The sequence below is a fragment of the Carica papaya genome, chromosome 5 (genome assembly GCF_054855325.1).
Source record: "Carica papaya isolate Zhongbai chromosome 5, ASM5485532v1, whole genome shotgun sequence".
In the NCBI taxonomy this organism is placed as follows: domain Eukaryota; kingdom Viridiplantae; phylum Streptophyta; class Magnoliopsida; order Brassicales; family Caricaceae; genus Carica; species Carica papaya.
The window spans coordinates 5,554,847-5,575,023 of record NC_142313.1 but is presented as its reverse complement, the minus strand read 5'-3'; the positions used below and the strand labels follow the sequence as shown (position 1 = coordinate 5,575,023).

Genomic DNA, 20,177 nt, shown 5'->3' with positions numbered 1-20,177 from the left:
CATGTATTACATGTTAAAAATTGGGTATAATTATACTTGTCATCTAAAACTATATCATTTCTTATGTTAAAACCAGTGATTTTTATTTTTAACCAAGTCCAAAGAATGTTAATAGAGAAGGTAGTTTATTAGTGAAAAACTCAGCAGTAGATATAATATACTTGTATAAAGTAGTCTATTTGCATTAAACCAATTAGTTTCATATTTTATTTTGTATAAATCTTTTATTAGTGTATTTTTTTTTCTATAATATACACATATACATCTGTGTTAACTAATAACATTCCAGCTCCACCTGCTAATTTCACTTGCTCTCCTTCCTCGGCTCCACGATTTCCTTCTCGAAGACAAACCACAATTTTTCTTCTTACAAGTTTCTTTTTCAGGGAACCAGGAAAGCAGAAGGGAGTTTCAGTCTCGTCGAACCCAGCAGTTTTATTAAACACAAGTGGTAATTCTCTTGTTGATTTTGACTTTCCAATTATAAAGAAGAACCTTCTAACGTTTCTCCATTGCCGAGTTTCACCATTGTTGGAAAACTTCTGTCTGTGTAGCTTGCACCCACTGTCATAATCCATGGTGCAATATTGCTTACACTTGATATTTCAGAGCCTGAGTTACCCGCAGACCAGGAAACGAAAATACCCTTTTGGGTTGCTCTAAAAGCGGCAATGGCAATTGGGTCTGAGTCATAAGACTTTGAGGATCCTCCATCAACAATAGCTTCGCCAACGGCGGCAAGTATGTCAGAACTCGCACACCCAAATTCCCAGCACACTTTATAAACGGCAATCCTGGAAGAAAACCTCATACCAGCTGCAGATCCATTAGCCAAACCATAAAAGCTAGCTGCTGATACAAGATTACCAGCTGCAGTCGACGCTCTATGAGTTCAATGGCCTGGTGCATCTCGAGGAGAACGATAATCAGTTTTCTCGTTTATTCTTCCGACGGCAGACTCGTAGCCTTTGAAGCAAGCTTTTGTGCCGATGATTTTGGCATTACAATTGGATGGGGAGAAGTTGGTACCGCTCTGACACTTGCCTTTCCATCTCTCCGGGGTCGGAGACAATCCCGTGTCTTGGAAACTGACATGTTCCCGCCAAATTCCGCTGTCTGCAACGCTGATGATTACGTCGGACGCTAGACTCTGTTTGGCCCACAAGCCTGTGCCGAGTTCTAGGCCGAGGAACTGAGAAGAGTGAGTGGTGTGGAGAGACAACATTTCGTTGGGAAATGCGGAGAGAAAACCATCAACTTTCTTTAATGCTGCGAGTTGTTTTGTCGAGAGCTTTGCTGCAAAACCAGATATGGCCGTCTGGTAGACGTAGAAGGTCGGGGGCTTGATACTTGATGATCCTCGTCGTCTTCTTCTTCTTTTGAGGATTAAGAAATGGAATCAAGAATCGATCATACCATTGTTTGATACGTTGATATGGAGCCTGATTATCTAAGGCTGTAATCATCATCTTCTCCATTAATTTCGCCTGGTCCATGTGAAATCACATGTTTGTTTATCAACGGAAGCCATTGAAGCAATTACCATGAAAGCAAACGACATTAATGCTCTGGTAAAGATCATGGTGGAGAATAAATAAATAAATATATATATATATATATATTATATTATAGCTCTCCTCTTAGCTTAACAGAAGAGAATATGAAAGCAGAGAAGGTGCAGACGATGTTTATATAGAGCATTTTCAGGTTAGAATTTCATTTTTTTAAGTGCAGCAGTTCGGTTGAAGAAAAAGTTTGTGAAGAAGAAAGCACCATGAACTTGCTTTACCAAGAAAAAGAAGAAAAAAAGCATCAATTAAAAAAGAAAAAGATCTGGATGAGAGACCAGAAAATTTCCAAAATTTGAAAGATACCTGTACACACATTATGAGAACTTCCATCTACCTACCCAACACAGATAAATAACGCTAACCACTGATCTTCTTTTTAAAAAATATGTAATACAATCACATATTTTATAAAAAAATAATTTATATATTTTAATAATTATTTTGATTTTAATATATATATATATATATATACACACACACATATATCATGATCACTTTGATCTATCCATCCAATATATAAAAATAATATTAAATATTATATGTTATTTATTTTTTAAAAAAAATCTAAAAATTCATTATTGATCTAATCTGAGTATCTCTATAAGATAGACCTCAACAGAAAACTTAAGAGTAATCTCAATAACTGATTGAGTTCAATAATCATATAAACCTTTTAACTGTACAGATATAATAATATAAAGAAAATAAAATTATTTCAAGCACGTACAAAATCAGAAGTGCTCTTTGTCTCGAATAGAAGAAGACGAACTATTCACATTTCATTTGATGGTCAGAGATGAATTGAAAAATAGGCCAAAAAATTTGGATAATATCGATGATTATTTTATCCGCACCCTTTGTGATTGAGATCACACATAAAAACGACATTGTCATAAAATGACAGTAATATTTTCATTTATTGAAAAGAAGAGGCGTATTTTTTAAAGTCAAATAGATTTTTCTTGATATATAATGTAATACTTGAGCTTGAAAATCGGTCTAAAACAATCTTTTTTATTTATAAAAATTATATAAATAATTCAATTTAATTTAATTTAAACTATTGAAAAAAAATAAAATAGGAACGAAATTGAAAACAATTTTGAGAAAAATGAGTGAAATTTTGAATAAAGGAAGTGTTTTTAAAAGAAAACTTGAAAACATTGGGTAAAATCGTAAAAAAAAAAAATCAGTCACGTGGGACGGTGCAGTCAGCAGCTACGACAAATCAAAACATGTCCTGTGGCAAAACACATTAAAATCGACGTCACATGAGAGGCCATGCGGGCGATCCGCGTGCTTGGCGATCTGACAGTCTCGATTACGTCCCCCGCACACGGGTAACTCAAATACATTTCCTCTTTAGACGTGATTAGACGGACGAGATCAATCGCGATGAACGATGCAGATTCGTCCACGTCGACCTAAACAAGCAACGATCGGATGACTCTCATTGCTCCATGTTAACACGAACAGATTACCTAGATCGACACGAGATGAGTCTTTAAACATTACATCTCAGGGAATCCTAACCCTAGCCGCACTTGCCCTCGCCGGAGAAGAAGAACTAGACACTAAAAAATGAGACCAATCACCTGCTGCCGCCGCACTAGAGCCACCATCGATGCCAGAAAAGGAAAAATTTTTCCTCCTTGTTCGAAATTTAATTTCGAGTCTCCCTGTGGCATATCGAAGCAAAAAAGGTGGCGGGTGAGCCAAAGACCGCGGGCAAAGTCCAGTGGAGCCACCACGGTCAAAATCCTAAACCCTCTTCGATGATCCCCTTCTCGTTTTTCGTTTCACACGATTCTTTGACCATTGTATTCACCGTTTTTTTCTGTGCAGATTAATCGAAGAAGAAACCCCAGCGGCCAAAGAGAATCGGCAGAGCTGCCGTATCGAGAGACCCCCCTGCTGGTAGGTTCGATTTTTTGATATTTTTAGCCAACTGAGACTTCCTAACTTCACACGGATACGTGTAAAATTGGTCAAAACCAGCCAAAACCGGCTAGAGTAAGGCGAATCGCCGCCGTGGGCGGTTGAGCATCGCGGCACCATCGTGCTGGAACTCTAAAATTGGTCGGAAAGGATTTTCAACACTAATTTTGAATTTTTAGGGTATTTTTGAGTACGTGACGAGTATTTTAATTTTTACAAGAAAAATTCAGGAAATCTTAGGCCCGTTAGGAGGCATAGTGGGTAATACAATATTTCAAAATATCGATTCAGGTAATAATTCCTCACTCTATTCTCTGTTATGATAAATTGAGATTTAATAATTAATAATCTCATGTTTTGTGAAAATTAGAAAAATTCTAATAATAATTACATGTCACTAATGGAGTCAGAATTTGTCAGTATACGATTGCCTTGATTTACTGTTTATTTTCTCCTGTGTTGTTTAGGATGTTTACTATTTCATTGTGTGCATTAAATTGCTAGATTAAAATGTGTTCTCGGTGATTTGATTTATTTAGTTTCTTCTGTACTGTTTATTTGGTTATTTGATTATTTGGTTATTCAGTTATGTTTAACTGTATCGCTTGTTTAGATGCTGTTTAAATTAACCTGTGAATATGTAATGAGATGTTGGTATGTGATTGGTGGTTATTTAGACGATGAGAATCTATATATATGGAAGCATATTGGGTACCCTAAGAAAGGGTGGACGGATTCGGTACATAGGAAACTCTACTGTGAGCATTATCTCAGTCGGACAAGCTGAGAAGTCCTATACTAGAAGGGTTTGCGAGATATGGTTCACCTCATACTAGATAGGGTATCAAGATAATGGTATGATGGTGCCCATTACCGGACAGGATTTAAGGAGGGTCGGGTTAATTGTCAAATCTAGATACTAGGTTCACGAGTAAGGAGATATCCTTATGGATCCCAAAGGGTCACAATAAGTAGGTTAAAAGGAAGAATATGTTAAAAGGAAGAATTATTGATCTTGTGCATGAAATTAAAATGTCACTTGGTTACTTGTCTTTATAGGTTGATTTTGAAAAACTCGCAACGGTAAATATGAAATAAATATTTTAATGTTAAATGTATTTACTTAAATCAATGGCTCTATTAGTTATCTTGTGATTTTTTTCAACATTCTATTTTTTGTTTCATTAATTAATGTGATATTCTTACTAGGCTAGTGTAGCTCACCATTTTAGTAACTATTTTAGATTAAGAAGATCAAGATCCAAATCCTGATCAGTAAAAAAGTTGTGAGTAGTCCACATCCCCGAATCCCTTCAAGTATTTATGGATGTTAACCCCCTAGGATATCTGTTTATTTGATTTTAAGTCGTTGTTTGTTTTTCTTATGAAATAATGTGAAAAATACATTTTCGTAACCCTATTAGGTATTCTAATTTACTGTGTAAGGAATGTAAATTCCAACTTTATTGTTTGTTTATGCTATTTTAATATATATCCTTTCTATTAAGGTTTTGAGTCTTTACATATAATATAATGTATGAAAGGATCTTTGATCAGTCATAAGATATCCTGAAAATCTTTCACAAAGACTTTTATAAGATGTTCTATTTTTCCATAGAATAAAATTTATTCAAGAATGATTCCAAAAGATATTAATAGCAAATGAGAAGATCAATTGTGGAGAAAAAAGATGGATTTGTATTTACATACATGAGAATTCTATAAGAACAAGAATAATATTGGATTCAAAATAAATTTTTTTAAGTAATAAAACTCTTCCAATTCCAATTACAATACTTGTAAAGATAGAACCTTAAGAAATGTAAAGAAAATATATCTTTTATCTAGTAACAGAGGGTTTGAACTAAAATTTCTAGATAAATGAGATAAGGTATTAGTATATCTAACATGTTATTTAAATGTATAAATTTATCCTATAGAAAGGGAAATATTAAATGAGTTGATTTTAAATTATGAGATTGTAAATTAAATTCACATTTTTCAATAGACCAGATCTATTATTTATATTTAAATTATAATCATGAGTAAGTACATAAATATACTTTGAAAAAATACGTGGGTATAAAAAGTTGTGCTGTTAAAATCTATTCAGATCTAAATATACTTGAAATTTCTCCTTCTGAATTGAAACTCGATTTTAGTTAAAATAATATAAAGATTTATGCCGAAAATAGTTTATACATTTTAATAATTAAGTATTATTCAGACACTACTAATAATGCAATCAATATTTTATAAGAAAACAACACATTCGACCTCTTAAAAAAGTACACACGAAATACAGTCTAACTCAAAACTTGCAAATATTTTTTTTAGAAAATAGAAGTTTCAATCCTTAAGTTATAAAAATTTAACAAACTAAATTCTAAAGTTTATGAATGAAAACAATTAAATAAAAATTTATATAATTTTGATTCTTAAAACAATTTACCTTCTTCAATAGTTCAAATAGTGATTATTACTATTAATTTTTTTTCACTTAATCACTTTTAATTGTTCACCAAAAATATGATTTGAAAATATTTAAATAATTCGTATGACTTATTACTGATATATTTAACTTGAAATTTGATATGAATATTAAAAGAATTTTAGTATGTTCCAAACGCAGCCTAAGGTCTAGCTGCAATTCATAATCATCAAATACACACACACACAAGAAGAAGAAGAAGAAGAAGAAGAAGAAGAAGAAGAAGAAGAAGGAAAGAAAGAAGTGAGTGAAATGGTACGAATCCATAGTAGTTGGGATACATGTGCCCCAAAGAAAGGTGATGATGATACTGGTTCAAACTTGGTGGCTTTGTGGGTTGGCCGACAATGTGTTGGCTCCTCCCTCATTATTCAAATAATTAATTTGCACTAATTCATAATTACCTAATAAATATATTGGCTCTTTATTAAGCACATTGTTAGAGATTATTGCTTTAATTCATAGAAAATAATTTTATTAATTATTTACATTCTAACACATTTTTCACAATCTATTAATTAAAGTATGAATCATACATGTTCTTATTAAAAATGAAGTAATCAGAATTTAAAACTAAAATACTAACTCTCATACCGTGTAAATAATAAAATTAATTATTCTAAATTAATGTAAACTTGTCAATCTAATATTTAGATCATAACAAAGTTTACTTAAAAAAAATATGATAATTGTTATAGAAATTACTAATTCATAATCCTAATTTCTATATTTTTAATTACAAGATATAAATACACAATCAATTTAGTTATCAAATTGTTTAAGCTCTAAGGTTTTGGAAAGTTGGCTTTTTCCTCTTTCAATTCATTTATTTCTTTTTTGTATCTTGGATTAGCCGAGTGATAACGCTAATTTAGTAAAATTTTAGAATATGTTTTGAAATTTATTTAGTTAAGAGAGTACGAAAATTGTATTTAAAATAGTAAAAAGTTTAGGCTTATATAATATTACAGGTAGAATATGAATGAATTTGGATAATTTATTTATTCGATCTCCTCTATATTAAGCAGAAAGAGAAAGTGAGATAAATTTATAGATAACGAGTAAACACTTTTTTATGTTACAATTACTTGCCTAATACTGCTTAGAAAAGATGAATCCAAAATATAAATGTTAATTGGACAATTGCCTTAATACGTGGCACCTTCTAATTTGTTCGAGTTTTAATTGAATGCCATATGCCATGAGAAATTTTATGTTATATTAAAAAATTTAGCGTTACTAATCCACAAATAACTTTTTATAGCGCTTTGAATTGGTCTAAGGTTAAAAAAAAATTGAATTCCTAATTCCCTAAGTCCCTAAACTAAAAAACTTATTCTCACCAGAGCTTAGTCACTGGTTATTCGCGCATCATATTGAGCACATTTCAAATTATGGCTGGTGGAGTAGTAGCATTGGCAATGAGTTGAGGAAATTATGAGAAGGCTTAGCTAAATCCATCAAGACGCATGTACTAATTAGTCAAGACAACACTCAACATTATTTGTAGATAATAGTGATTTTTAGCAACATATTTGATGCGAAATTTAAGATCAACTAACGTGATAAAAAAACTCCATATATATTATAGTGTCATATTTTTTAAACTCTCAACAAATCCTCCCTACTTGACCTACATTCAACATATGAATGTCAACTAAAGTAATTGGGATGGTGATTTGAATTGATTAAATGCCACAAGATGGAACCTTGATAAGTTAAATTAATTCAAGATAGATCGATAATAAGTTGAATCAATTCATACTCAACAAGAAGGTTAATGAAAATCTTACTAGTTGAAAACTAAAACTTTATAATTTTATTATTCTCAAATTTGAATTATTACAAGTAGGAGTTAATGACGTATTTATAGTATCTACTATGTAAATAATAAGGAAAATAATCTTATAATTTAATGAAAAAATTATATAAAAAATTAAATTTAGAATATAATATAAAACTAATAAAATTAAGAGAATTACAAATAAAATAGGATAGATATGATCTCCCATTGTAGAAATTATTTTAAATAAGAAAGATTTTAATTGATTGTGACTAATTTAGGGGAAAGAATTTAAATATATTTTTATTTTTTGTAAGATTTGGCATTTATAGAGTTTTTTTTCTTTTCTCAGACAAACTTGAGATTTAGGATCAAATTTCTCCTTAAGTGATTCTCCCTCTTAAAAATAAAGATTTTCTGTAAGATTAAGAAAGAAAATCACCTGAGAGTTTTCCATTTCCTTGCTCACATCAATATTTTTTATGGAAAAAATAAAAAAAATTCCATCCTCAGGCAGAGTGTGAAAAATAATAGGACTCCTCGTAAAGGATTACAGTTTACCTAGACAAGCTCACCCGATAACAAATCTCCCCTCATTGTTCTCGTTGTTGTAACCATATGCGTGAGGCTCCTCCTTTGCAACACACGAGTGAAGGCTAGACTCAACGACTTAACAATGATTTTTAACCTGATCAGGATTAGGATGGTGGCATTGTAGACAGATATAGCGGGGCCAACGTTGGCGACCATTTGATGAAAAATGGTAACTTGGGGGGCTTGACTAGGTTTGGTAGCAGAATTGAAATGTAGATTAGTTGAGAGCATCGTGGCCTTTATCAGGGGCGATTTTTGAGAAATTTATTGTCTTTATATTAGTAAATTTGTCAAAAGTAGATCATCTGTAGTCTTCATGGCATAAACATTGGATGTAGGATAACTGATCCATTTCGTAGATTAAATCAGGGTTGATAACTCTTCTTGGGTTGAAAACTCTTCTTGGGTTGATGTCGTAAGCTAGTTCACCCAACCATTCAAACTCCTTATGGTATTCGAGTAATAAGTCGAATTGCTTTATCCTAGACAGGACTTCATCAAAGTTTTCATTCTTAGTTGGGCTGAATCGGGCCCAAAGCTCCTTTTCAAACACGACCAAGTAATTTCTCCTCCTTTTTCTCTATTTGCACGCCTCAACCACTACCACCACTAAATTGCGTCTCATTCGAGGTGGTAGGTAGCCAGGGTCACCTTATGGGCATCGATGGTGTCTTGGCACTCAAAAATTTGTTCAACTCTATTAAACCACTTAATGGGATCGACGTGGGCGTAAATCGGGAATTCGAGCTTGGACAGCTTCCAGTAGAACGCGTGTCGGCTGCATCCATTCTTTCCACTCCTCTCTCCCTGTTCAGTTGTATTTGACTAAGCCAGCTAAGGGAGTTGCTGATGGGGCTTTCTCTGTTGGACACTACAGTGTCTGTCAATCACTTGAGGGTCTCCTCAGTCTGGTAAAATTTGATTATCATTTCGACCTCCACTATGTTAAGTTTAGCCCACTAAAAGATAAAGATAAAAGATGCAGAAATATACAAGAAGATAAACTTCAGATTTCTGAAAGATTTTTAACGTGAGGATGAAGATAAACATACAGGATTTTAACGAAAAGATAAAGTGAGACCGTTTGATTTTTGAAAGATTTTTAAGCTGAGAAATTGATCTAAATTGCTACTCTCACCTATAAAAGGAGAGGAGTATAGTTGGAATAAACACAAGCTGAGAGGTGAAGAAATCGAAAACAAGAAAGAATGTTTGTACAGGAGGCCATAAGAGAGAGAGAAAAAAATAAGGAAGAAGAAGAGAAAAGGAAAGAGTTGTGTATATATACACACCAGAGAAGCGACGACAACAAAAGTTGGGTGCTTCTTTTCTCTCCCATCAGTGACATCATTACTGACACCATCGATTTCGTTATTTTTCTATGAAAGTGTAATTTAACTTTACTTACATCTGTCCTTTTTAAGTTCTGCTTAAGAAAATGTTCTGCTTCTTCTCGTTCTTGATTTAATTTTTAGTGAGTTATCTTCTAATTATTTTCGTTTACAGCAGATTTGATTCGGAATTTAATTTTCGATGTAAAAAATTTTTCATGTAAAATTTTGTTCCTATTTTATTTCAAAATTATTATTTATTTATTATTTTTGTTCGATTATCGATTAATTTAATATGACATTATTATTAGTTTCTGCGAATTAATTTCTAAGTATCTTAATTTACATAATTAATATTTTTTGTTCGGGACCTAATACATTCAGCTCGTATTATCTTAGAGACTGTTCAGAGGTTAAACTCGAGGTTCTCGATTCTTTCCTTGTTGGACACTATTGCTATCAGCTTTGATACTAATTGATAGATCCTAAGTTAGAAGCAAGAAACTGAATTAATGTTTTCTACTTTGAGTGAAAAATAACCATAGGTTTGAATGCAAATTTTGACTTGTTTCATTCTTTAAACTTGCTGCCTTTATATATAAAAACGTCTACCTGCTGCTTCTTACTCCTAAGGTAATTGAAAAGAAAATGGGATAACGAGATGATCAAGAGTATGGGATACATTTATTGACTAATTCCACAACAATTCTAGGTTCATGTTTTCCTTAATCATAGTACTTTGGATTCCTTGTTGGTTGTTGTTGAGATCTTCGAAGTTTAACACACCACATGGTCCTTTTCTATTTCAACCAAATTTTTTCATGTAATTATACATACATACATGTAGTATACATTTGTGTATAATGAATTTAGAAAAATAAAAATTTTAAATGATATGAAGGGCTATAAATTAACTAACAATGCTCTATGTTTCCTTTACTATAAACTTGAACATCAACTAACTGATGGCATTAAACATATTGGATCTTAGAGGAACTAGTTCCCATGCTTTGCACGATCCACATAATAAGTTCTAAGAGTTTCCATGTCGTGAACAGAGGGAAAGCCATGTACTTTATTGGAAAGACATATTGTTGTATGAATCTAATATGGAGTACAAAATTATGAAATAAATAACCCCTATAATCGAGATGATTTCTCTTCTCTCTCCCTGACCTCTAAAGACGATGAGGATGAGCTCCAATTTGCTATCTACCAAGCCTTTTATCTCAAAGTCCATTCTTGCAAGTCTATCTAAAAGCTCTTCAAAGTCCAAATCTGACTATAAAATAAAGATCCATTAAGGAAGTGGATATGGATCTAAAGGGGGAGGTAGGTACCCTTGATATGTGTTAAATTAATGATTTAAAATTATGAAAATTATAAATTATTGGCTGAAAAAAATTATAAATAGGTGATTATAAAAAAAATTAAAATAAAATAACAAAATTTAAATAGTGATTAAATAAAAGAAATGAGCAGTGTAACATCTATTCCTAAATAAATAAAAAAATGTTAAAAATAAATAAAATTAGAAATTGAATTTAAATGAAAGAGGTTTTAAAACTTTTGGAGGTTTATTTAATTTTAATGACTTAAATAAAAACAAGTGAGAAGGGGGTGAGAGTATAAATAAGTGGAAGTGGAAGGGGGCAAAAAAAAAAAGAGGGTCTTGATCAAACCGTCTGAGAAGATCAAATGGGTGAGATTTTATGAAAAATGAACGATTCAGATCAAGCTAGTGAGATCCACGACTGGAGGAATGCGTATAAAAAAGAAAAGTTTAGGGTTTTTCTTCATTTTAGGTGAGTAGCTAAAAAAGAGAAGGGGAGAGGAAAGGGAGCCAATCGGGTGAGAGAGAAGGGAGAAGGTTGGTCGAGTAAGGGAGCCAAGAGGAAGAAAGAAAGAGAGGAAAAGAAAAGGGAAGCCGAAGAAGAAGAAAGGAAAGGAGAAAAAAAGGAATAGCCGAGCAGGACAGGGAAGGGGGAGCCGAGAACGGTCGCCGCAAGGGAATAAAAAGAAAGAAGAGAGAGGCGGAGGGAAGAGGGTAGTGGAAGTGAGCTGAAAGAAAGAAGGAGGAAGAGGAATCAGCCCGAGACGCCATGTGACGGTAGAGACCGACGCGAACAAGGTAAAAAGGTTTCGTTTTTTGTCTTTTCTTTCCCTGTTTTCCTTCAATCTTTTTCTATTCTACACTAACTGATTTTTAGGCTTGAAAATCATCATTCCAATCCCAAACAAGTAAGGGAACCACAGAGTGGCTGAGAGGCAACCATCCGAAGCCGAACCGAGGCCGAATCGCATCACACTAGGAAGGTAAAATGTTTTTGGTGTGTTTTGGTTGGTTGTTGAGTGATGGGGGGCAGTGGTCGGTGTCGGGTTGGTCGTGCGAGCTCAAGCTAGCCACCTACCCGCTTGAAAACTAAGAAGCCTTCCTCGGGTGTGGGAAATCGACCCACCATTTAAAGCCGAGGGGCCTTCCTCGGGAATGGAGACCCGATTCAACCATTCAAAAATTCGATTCACCACTCAGAAAGTTAAAAAGTCTTTCTCGGGTATGAAAATTTGTCAACCAAATGGGAAGCTAAAAGGTCTTCCTCGGGTACAGAACCCGATGTTCTAGGTTTGGGAATAGGGACCGTAAGGGGGCAGATTGCTCACCCTTATGCGGTGAGCCGGGTAGTCCATCGGATTGTCATTGAAACCCATGATTTTGATTAAATTAGTTTCTGTTTAGTATTTAAATTATATTAATTAATTTGTGTCGTGCATGTACAGGAAATTAGGACGTTCAGGTAGATCTGGGAAGATTGTTGCTTAGAAGTGTAAGTATTTCCAATTTTGAACCTAGATTAGAAGTTTTGAAATTTTGCATATATTTTACTAATTTTGTGTATTTTAAAATTAAAATGGATATTGACCCAGATTTTGATAAAAACAGAACACGAACCTATGATAAGTAAACCCTAAACTATGAGAATTTATGAGGAGGTAGAACCAGAAAATAAATCCAAAGACCAAGGAATACTTGGACTGTGATGAGAAATGAATTTAAACCTAAAAGAAATTCTTAATTAAGTGGAAGGTTAAAAAAGAAAATAAAATAATATAAGAAAATTAAAAAAAAGGGAATAATTATGATTGTGGAACTATCAATTTAAATAAAATTTAAGAGAAAAATATAATATAAGGAAAGCAAATAAGGAATTGGAAACGAGAGGATGTGAGTAATTAGGGTATGGGCCCTAAATGCCCTTTTCGTTTAGTCTAAATCGATGAGGGGAGTATGTGTGTGTGACTGAAGTTCAGGGGGCATGGTGAACCTGCACATGAATAGAGTTTGAAACCTAATCTAGACATGAATAAATGTTTGTGAGTACAGGTTACCTAACAAACGTACCTGTTGTGGCCATTGTGAGGTTTGTGTGTGTGTGTTATTTGTGCGATGGAAAAAGTCCATTTCGCCTCTCTTCGATGACAACATAAACAACATCGCGCGATGAAAACTTTAGAAATGATATTTTGAGTGTATATATGATCTTTCATATGTATGTGGTTATGTTTTGAGATTATGATTAATATTCGAGAGTATATATGTGTTCTTTCAAAAGTACGTGGATATATGTTAGAGAATTGTAAATGATATTCGAGAGAAATTCAGAAATCTGATAAAAAACATGTGAAATAGTGAAAATAATAAATAAATTTTGTATTGAAACATTACTATTGCATTTTTCTCCTGTTGTGTGTTTTGCATGAAATCTTTTCTGAGTTGAAAGAATGGAAATACTTATTGAGTTGATGAAACTCATTAAATTTCATCATGATATTTTTTTAGAGGAGAAAGAAGAGTCAGAACCGCTGTCAGACGAGTAGAACCTGTAAAAGGATTTATGATTATGTACATTTTGTTCATATTTAAAAAATTTTTGTTTTACTTTGTTAAACTCTAAATTTTGACATCATCTTCTGTATATATTTATATGAGATGCTAGATTGTATGATACTTTTTGAGTTATGCATAATGTATGTTTTGTAGGTCTATTGTATAAGAATGACATGAGTAAGAATTGCGCATCATATCGAATGTGGAGTGTTATAAGTAGTTACAAAAAAGAAAATTAATAGATGATTTTTACTACCTATACATAGATTATGTATTGTTGTGTAACTTCATTCTATTATGATTAAATAAAAATTTTATATATCTTTTTCTCAATATATATCTCTAGTTATAAGAGGTTTTATATTTTTGCATCAGTAATAATATATTTATTTATCTTGCATATTGGTTCTTCAGGGATACGAAGATGAAGGACCATAATTCTCCATTCAATATCAAACACTTAGAGAAAAGCTGATTTTTCTATCCCCAAGACAGGGTTTATATTTGTGTAATCAGATCATACAAAAGACGCAAACCCCAAATATCTAAACAACAACTGATTCAATTCTCAGAAGTCGATGTAGAGCAAAAAGGAGAGAGAGATCAAAATTTTGAGAAAGAATTATAAGATAATATTCTCTGAGATTCCAAAGACAATGGAAATTTGAAATTACACCCTTCGTCTCCAACTCACAGCGGATTCTCACAAACCCAATACCACTTCAGAGAAAGAAAATGAGAAACGTAATTAGCTTGTGCTAATTGAAGAGGCAGAAACGAAGTTGTCTTGTGGGAATTGAAGAAAGAAACTTCTGACATTAGGAAATACGTAGTTCTTTGGAAGCTTCGAAGAAGAAGAAGGTTGCCGAGAAAAAAAAAAAAAAAAGAATTAAGAGAGGGAATTTATTATAAATCAAATTATACACTTTCTAACGTGTTACCAACAAAAATTGAACTTAAATGGTCAAAAATAAAAACAAAATATTTTGTAAAAATTCCACACATACTGTAAAAAAAAAATAATAATAATAAAAAATCAAATGTTAGTGAAGAAGTAGATAAATGAAGATTCAAGTGAATCATCAAGTTAGGATTCCTTGTTTTCTTCTTGAATTTTGATACAATTACATTATTTTTCTATAAGGACTAAAGAGAGTTACTGCCAAGTTACTGCTATGGGACTTCTAACACTATATTTCCCAAACGCCCAGATCAAATCTCCAAAAGATGGATTTACCGACCCTGCCTTTTTACCCAACCCAGTAAATGTGACCCTGTAACTCATTTCATCACCCAACTTGTTAAACCTCAAAATATTAGGCTCTACTTTCACCATTACCCCACTGGGTGAATTCACTTGAACTTTATAAACACTCGGCGCCCCACCAACATTTGTGAGAGTCCTTTTGAAGGTGATGGTAGAATTTGAAGCACCCAGTTGGAAATTTACTGCAAAAGAAGGGTAATTTAGATCACCAGGGTGGAGATTTGAAGCAGGTTTAGGACAAGTGAAAGAAGTGGAGTATCCTAACATATTTCCTATTTGTGTGGAATTGTAATGAAGGCTACACAAATAGATTAGATAATCTTGTGGGGTGATATCATAAATCAGGCCTGGATCAGATGCTTTTTCCGGGTCAACATGACCCGACCCGAGAGCAAAAGGTGTGGCGGCTGAATCAGAGCTGGTCAAGCTAATGTCTGCAATTGGTAAGTTCTTGTTGTTGAGTGTATAAGCTGTTGTCATGAGAGCTGATTTGATTGCAGCAGGAGACCAGTTTGGATGAATTGATTTGAGTAGAGCAGCTAGACCACTTACATGAGGACAAGACATGGAAGTGCCTGAAATTATATTGAATAAAACACTTCGTTTATCAGTTTTGAGTAAAGATGGACTGGTTTTTGGTGGCCAAGCTGCTAAGATGTTCATGCCTGGTGCAGTAACATCTGGTTTAATCACATCTGGTCCGTCAGAACTAGGACCTCTTGATGAAAAAGCAGTCACCATTGGTGCAGGATTGTTAAAGCTAGTTCCTTTAAAAGTAATGGAAGCTGTTGGGTTCTTAGCAGATTTCAAGTAGTTTCTAATGGTTTCACCTGCTGAAGCTCCTAAAGATGTAGCTGGTAAAATATGGGGATCTGCAAAAAGTTCTTCCCCTTGATTTTCTGTGTTTACTAATAACATTCCGGCTCCACCTGCTAATCTCACTTGCTCTCCTTTCTGGGTTCTACCATTTCCTCCTCGAAGACAAACCACCATTTTTCTTCTCGCAAGTTTCTTATTCAGAGAGCCAGGAAAGCAGAAGGGAGTTTCAGTGTCATCAAACCCAGCAGTTTTATTAAACACAAGTGCTAATTCTCTTGTTGATTTTGACTTTCCAGTATATAAAGAAGAACCTTCTAACGTTTCTCCATTACCGAGTTTTACAATCGTTGGGAAGCTTCTGTCTGTGTAGCTTGCAGCCACTGTCATAATCCATGGTGCAATATTACTCACGCTTGATTTTTCGGGGCCTGAGTTACCAGCAGAACATGAAACAAAAATACCCTTCTGGGTCGCTCTGAAAGCAGCAATGGCAATTGGGTCTGAGTCATAAGGCTTTGAGGACCCTCCTAAGGAAAGAGACAACACGTCAACTCCATCAACAATAGCTTCATCAATGGCGGCAAGTATGTCAGAACTCGCACACCCAAATTCCCAACACACTTTATAAACAGCAATTCTAGAAGAAAACCTCATTCCAGCTGCAGACCCATTAGCCAAACCATAAAAGCTAGCCGCTGATACAAGATTCCCAGCTGCAGTCGACGCTGTATGAGTTCCATGGCCTTGAGCATCTCGAGGAGAACGATAATCACTTTTCTCATTTATACTCCCGGCGACAGACTCGTAGCCTTGGAAATAAGCTTTTGCGCCGATGAGTTTGTGATTACAATTCGACGGGGAGAAGTTGGTACCGGTCTGACACGTGCCTTTCCATCTCGCCGGGATCGGAGACAATCCGGTGTCTTGGAAACTAACATGTTCCGGCCAAATTCCGGTGTCTGCAACTCCGATGATCACGTCGGAGCCCATACTCTGTCTTGCCCATAAGCCTGTGCTGAGTTCTAGGCCGAGGAACTGAGGAGAATGAGTGGTGTGGAGGGATAACATTTCGTCGGGAAATGCAGAGAGAAAACCATCAACTTTCTTTAATGCTGCGAGTTGTCTTGTTGAGAGCTTTGCTGCAAAACCAGATATGGCGGTCTGGTAGACGTAGAGAAGTTGAGGGTTCGATAGTTCATGATCCTTGTCGTCTTCTCCTTGTTTTGAGACTTCAGAAATGGAATCAAGAATCGTTTCATACCAATTTTTGATACGTTGATATGGAGCTTGATTATCTAAGGCTGTAATCTTTGTCTTCTCCATTAACTTTGCCTGGTCCATGTGAATCACATACGTTTGTTTGTCAACGGAAGCCATTGAAGCAATTGCCATGAAGGCAAACGACACTAATGCTCTGGTAAGCATCATGGTGGAGAGTTTATATATATATATATATATAGCTCTCCTCTTAGCTAAACGGAAGAGAATATGAAAAAAGAGGTGGCTGAGAAGGTGTTTATATAGACGAACAGAGAGTGGAATTGTAATGGGGTTGTTACTGAAGCATTTTCAGCATATAATTTCATTTTTTGTTAAGTGCAGCAACTCGGTTGAAGAAAAAGTAGTGAGGAAGAAAGCATCATGAACTTGCTTTACCAAGAAAAAGAAAGCATCATGAACTCCCATTAACTTGTATGAATGATACATAGACAGAGTTGGATGAGGGACCAGAAATTTTCCAAATTTGAAATATATCTATACATACAGTATGATTACTTTCATCTATCTACCCAATATAGATAAATAATGCTAAACGTTGTTATATTATTAATCTTCTTTTTTAGAAATATTTAAAATAATAAGAGATTTTTATTAAAAAATAATATACATTTTTTCATAATTCTGTATGATTTATACACCACTAACAAAAACAACTAACATTTTAATAAAAAGACAATATGATCAACGTCCTAGAAACAACACAAATAATGCTAACATACTACTACATCATGATATTATATACATATGTCATGATTACTTTGATCTATCAAGCCAAAGTACATAAATAATGTAATGCCCAAATTTAATTTAATAAAAATTAAATTAATTTATAATTATATTTTTTTATTTTTTTTATTTTAATTTAGTGTAAAAATGAAGAAAATTTGATGGAGGATGAAATTGAAAATAATTTTGAGAAAAATGGGTAAAAATTTAGGTTCTGAGTATATTTTTGAAAAAAAAAATAAAAAATTAGGGATTAAAATATAATTTTAAAAAGTTGTGCTACGTAGAATGCCCGGTCAGCAACCCCGACGAACCAGAATGCGACGCGTAGCAACGGACGCTGACGCGGTGCCATGCGGGCGATCCGCGTGCCCGCGATCGAACAATCCAGATCCGTTCCTGCACGCATGGACGACCCGGATGCATTTCCTCTCCAAACACGATCGGATGGTCCGCGATCAATGCTCCAGATCCACTTCTTATTTAAACGCGATCGGACGGTTCAGATTCACTACCTATTTAATCGCGATCGAATAGGTAGCGATGGACGACCCAAATTAAATAGAAACGGATATAAATAACCCTATTCACACTAAACCTTAACCCTAGTCGACAAACACCACCACCACACCCCCCTCCCCCCCGGAGAAAAATACCCAGTCGCTGAGAAGGAAGCCATTGTCACCCGTCGCTGTGTCGGAGCCCTTTTCGACCGCCAAAAGAGGTAAAAATTTTCTTGTTTGCTCAGAATTCAATTTTAAACACTCTAATGGCCAAATTGAAGTAAAAGGACCAGTGGATTGCTCGAAAATCGTGGGCAAAACCCGGCGGCACCACCGCGAGAAATTACAAAAATCGCCTCCGATGAGGCCCTTTTCAATTTCCGTTCGATGTAATTTTTTCATCATTTTGATTACCATTTCCTTCTCTATAGGTTGACCGGAGCAAAAAACCAAACTACAAAGTGAGCCAGCGGAGCCGCCGCATCAGAGAGCCCCGCCGCTAGTGAGTTTTGGTTTTTCATTTTTTTTGGACTAACCGAGACCCCTTAATGTATTTTCTTGCAGGAATTGATGCAAAACCGGCTGAAAACAGCCAACTCGAGTTGGACCGCCGCCGTTTTGAAATTTTGAAATTGGCCAAAAAGGAATTCTAACACTGTTTTTGAGTTTTTTTTGGAATATTTGTTGGTACTTATAATGCGTTTTAATACCCAAAAAAAAATTTAGGGAACCCGGTGATCGCTAGTAGGCACAGTCAACAACTTAGCTTTCGGCATCAAATTGAGTAAGAATCCCTCACCTTATTCCCTGTTACAGAATTGAAGTCTAATTAACAATAATACAATATTTTATGCAATTTAAAAAATATCCATAATTAAATTACAGGTTACTAATGGAGTCATAACCGAAAATTATTCATTGTTGATTCTGTTGATTGATTTTACAGTTTGAATGCATGATAGTATATGATTGATCGATTTTATAGTTTTGAATGCATATATTGTTTGTTTGTATGATTACGATTGAATTAAAAAACTGAAGGTTAAAGGTAAATGAAAAATTGTATGATTAAGTGAATGGATAAAACGACAATCTTACTGGATATCCTGAGAGATGATGAACAGATCAGGTTCATTGAAAACCCCACCGTGAACATTGTCTTATACCGGACTGGGTATCAAAATTTGGTAATTTGGCACTCATACCGGACGAGGTATGGGGACGACCCATTTCACCCTCATACCGGATGGAGTATTGAGATTTAATAATTTGGCGCCCATATCGGACGAAGTATGGAAACAGCTCGTTAATTGAGAATGTTAAAGGAAAAAATTCACGCATAGTGAGGACGTCTCTATCGACCCCCATGGATACCAGCAGGTTAATGAAAAGGGACAATTGTTATTTTGATTAATTGAACATGAAATTATAATATGTGCATGTTATCGATTGAATATGAAATCATGATAAGTGTTACACTATTATTTTTATAAGTTATTTTTGTAAATCTCGCTATGGTAAGTGAACGATAAATGATTTTATTATTGATAAATGAATTTGCTTAATTAAGTGCTCCATTAGTTGTTATTTATTTTTCTACCAATTTTCATTTTTTTGTCGGTGAATAGCATGATATTCTTATTGGGTTAGTGTAGCTCATTCCTTATTTACCCATTTCAGATCAAGATGACTAGGATCCGGAGTCCGATCCACAAGAGGGCTGCAGGTAGGATGCCAATTTTATTTTATTTTTCCGTTTATTTCTTTAATTTTTTGTATTTCCTTCAAAAGGTTAATTCTTGTAGCACTATTTAGTACTTTAAGTCGTTATATAAGAAATGTAAACTCTAACTAATTATTTCGTTTCCGCACTTAAGTTATTATTTATTTCTTTTGGATTTTCGGAATCATTACAAATAATGTTAAACACTTTTATATTATTTTTAAAAAATAGTTAAAATAATATAAAAATTTATGTAAAAAATAA

The 20,177-nt window shown here is 34.1% G+C and overlaps 1 protein-coding gene, 1 long non-coding RNA gene and 1 pseudogene across 3 annotated transcripts; 1 reads left to right on the top strand and 2 right to left on the bottom strand.

The window, feature by feature from the left end:
- Positions 1–481: 481 nt before the first annotated feature.
- On the bottom strand, positions 482–1,561 carry LOC148253693 (subtilisin-like protease SBT1.1 pseudogene; annotated as a pseudogene).
- Positions 1,562–11,501: 9,940 nt separating this feature from the next.
- On the top strand, positions 11,502–13,927 carry LOC110819416 (uncharacterized). 2 transcript variants are annotated; one of them, XR_002540655.2, is made up of 4 exons: positions 11,502–11,839; positions 11,919–12,024; positions 12,487–12,533; positions 13,748–13,927. It is a non-coding gene; the product is annotated as an uncharacterized LOC110819416 (long non-coding RNA). The 2 variants fall into 2 exon arrangements; XR_002540654.2 differs by lacking the exon at positions 13,748–13,927 and adding an exon at positions 13,547–13,746.
- Positions 13,928–14,653: 726 nt separating this feature from the next.
- Positions 14,654–17,363, bottom strand: SBTI1.1 (subtilase family protein). The gene has a single exon (XM_022048873.2). The coding sequence runs from the start codon at positions 17,106–17,108 to the stop codon at positions 14,751–14,753; it is 2,358 nt and encodes a 785-aa protein (XP_021904565.1). The 5' UTR covers positions 17,109–17,363; the 3' UTR covers positions 14,654–14,750.
- Between the last annotated feature and the right edge of the window lie 2,814 nt (positions 17,364–20,177).

What these genes read in the sequence shown, in the direction of transcription:
- SBTI1.1 (XM_022048873.2), bottom strand. Translation starts at nt 17,108, where the DNA reads ATGATGCTTACCAGAGCATTAGTGTCGTTTGCCTTCATGGCAATTGCT.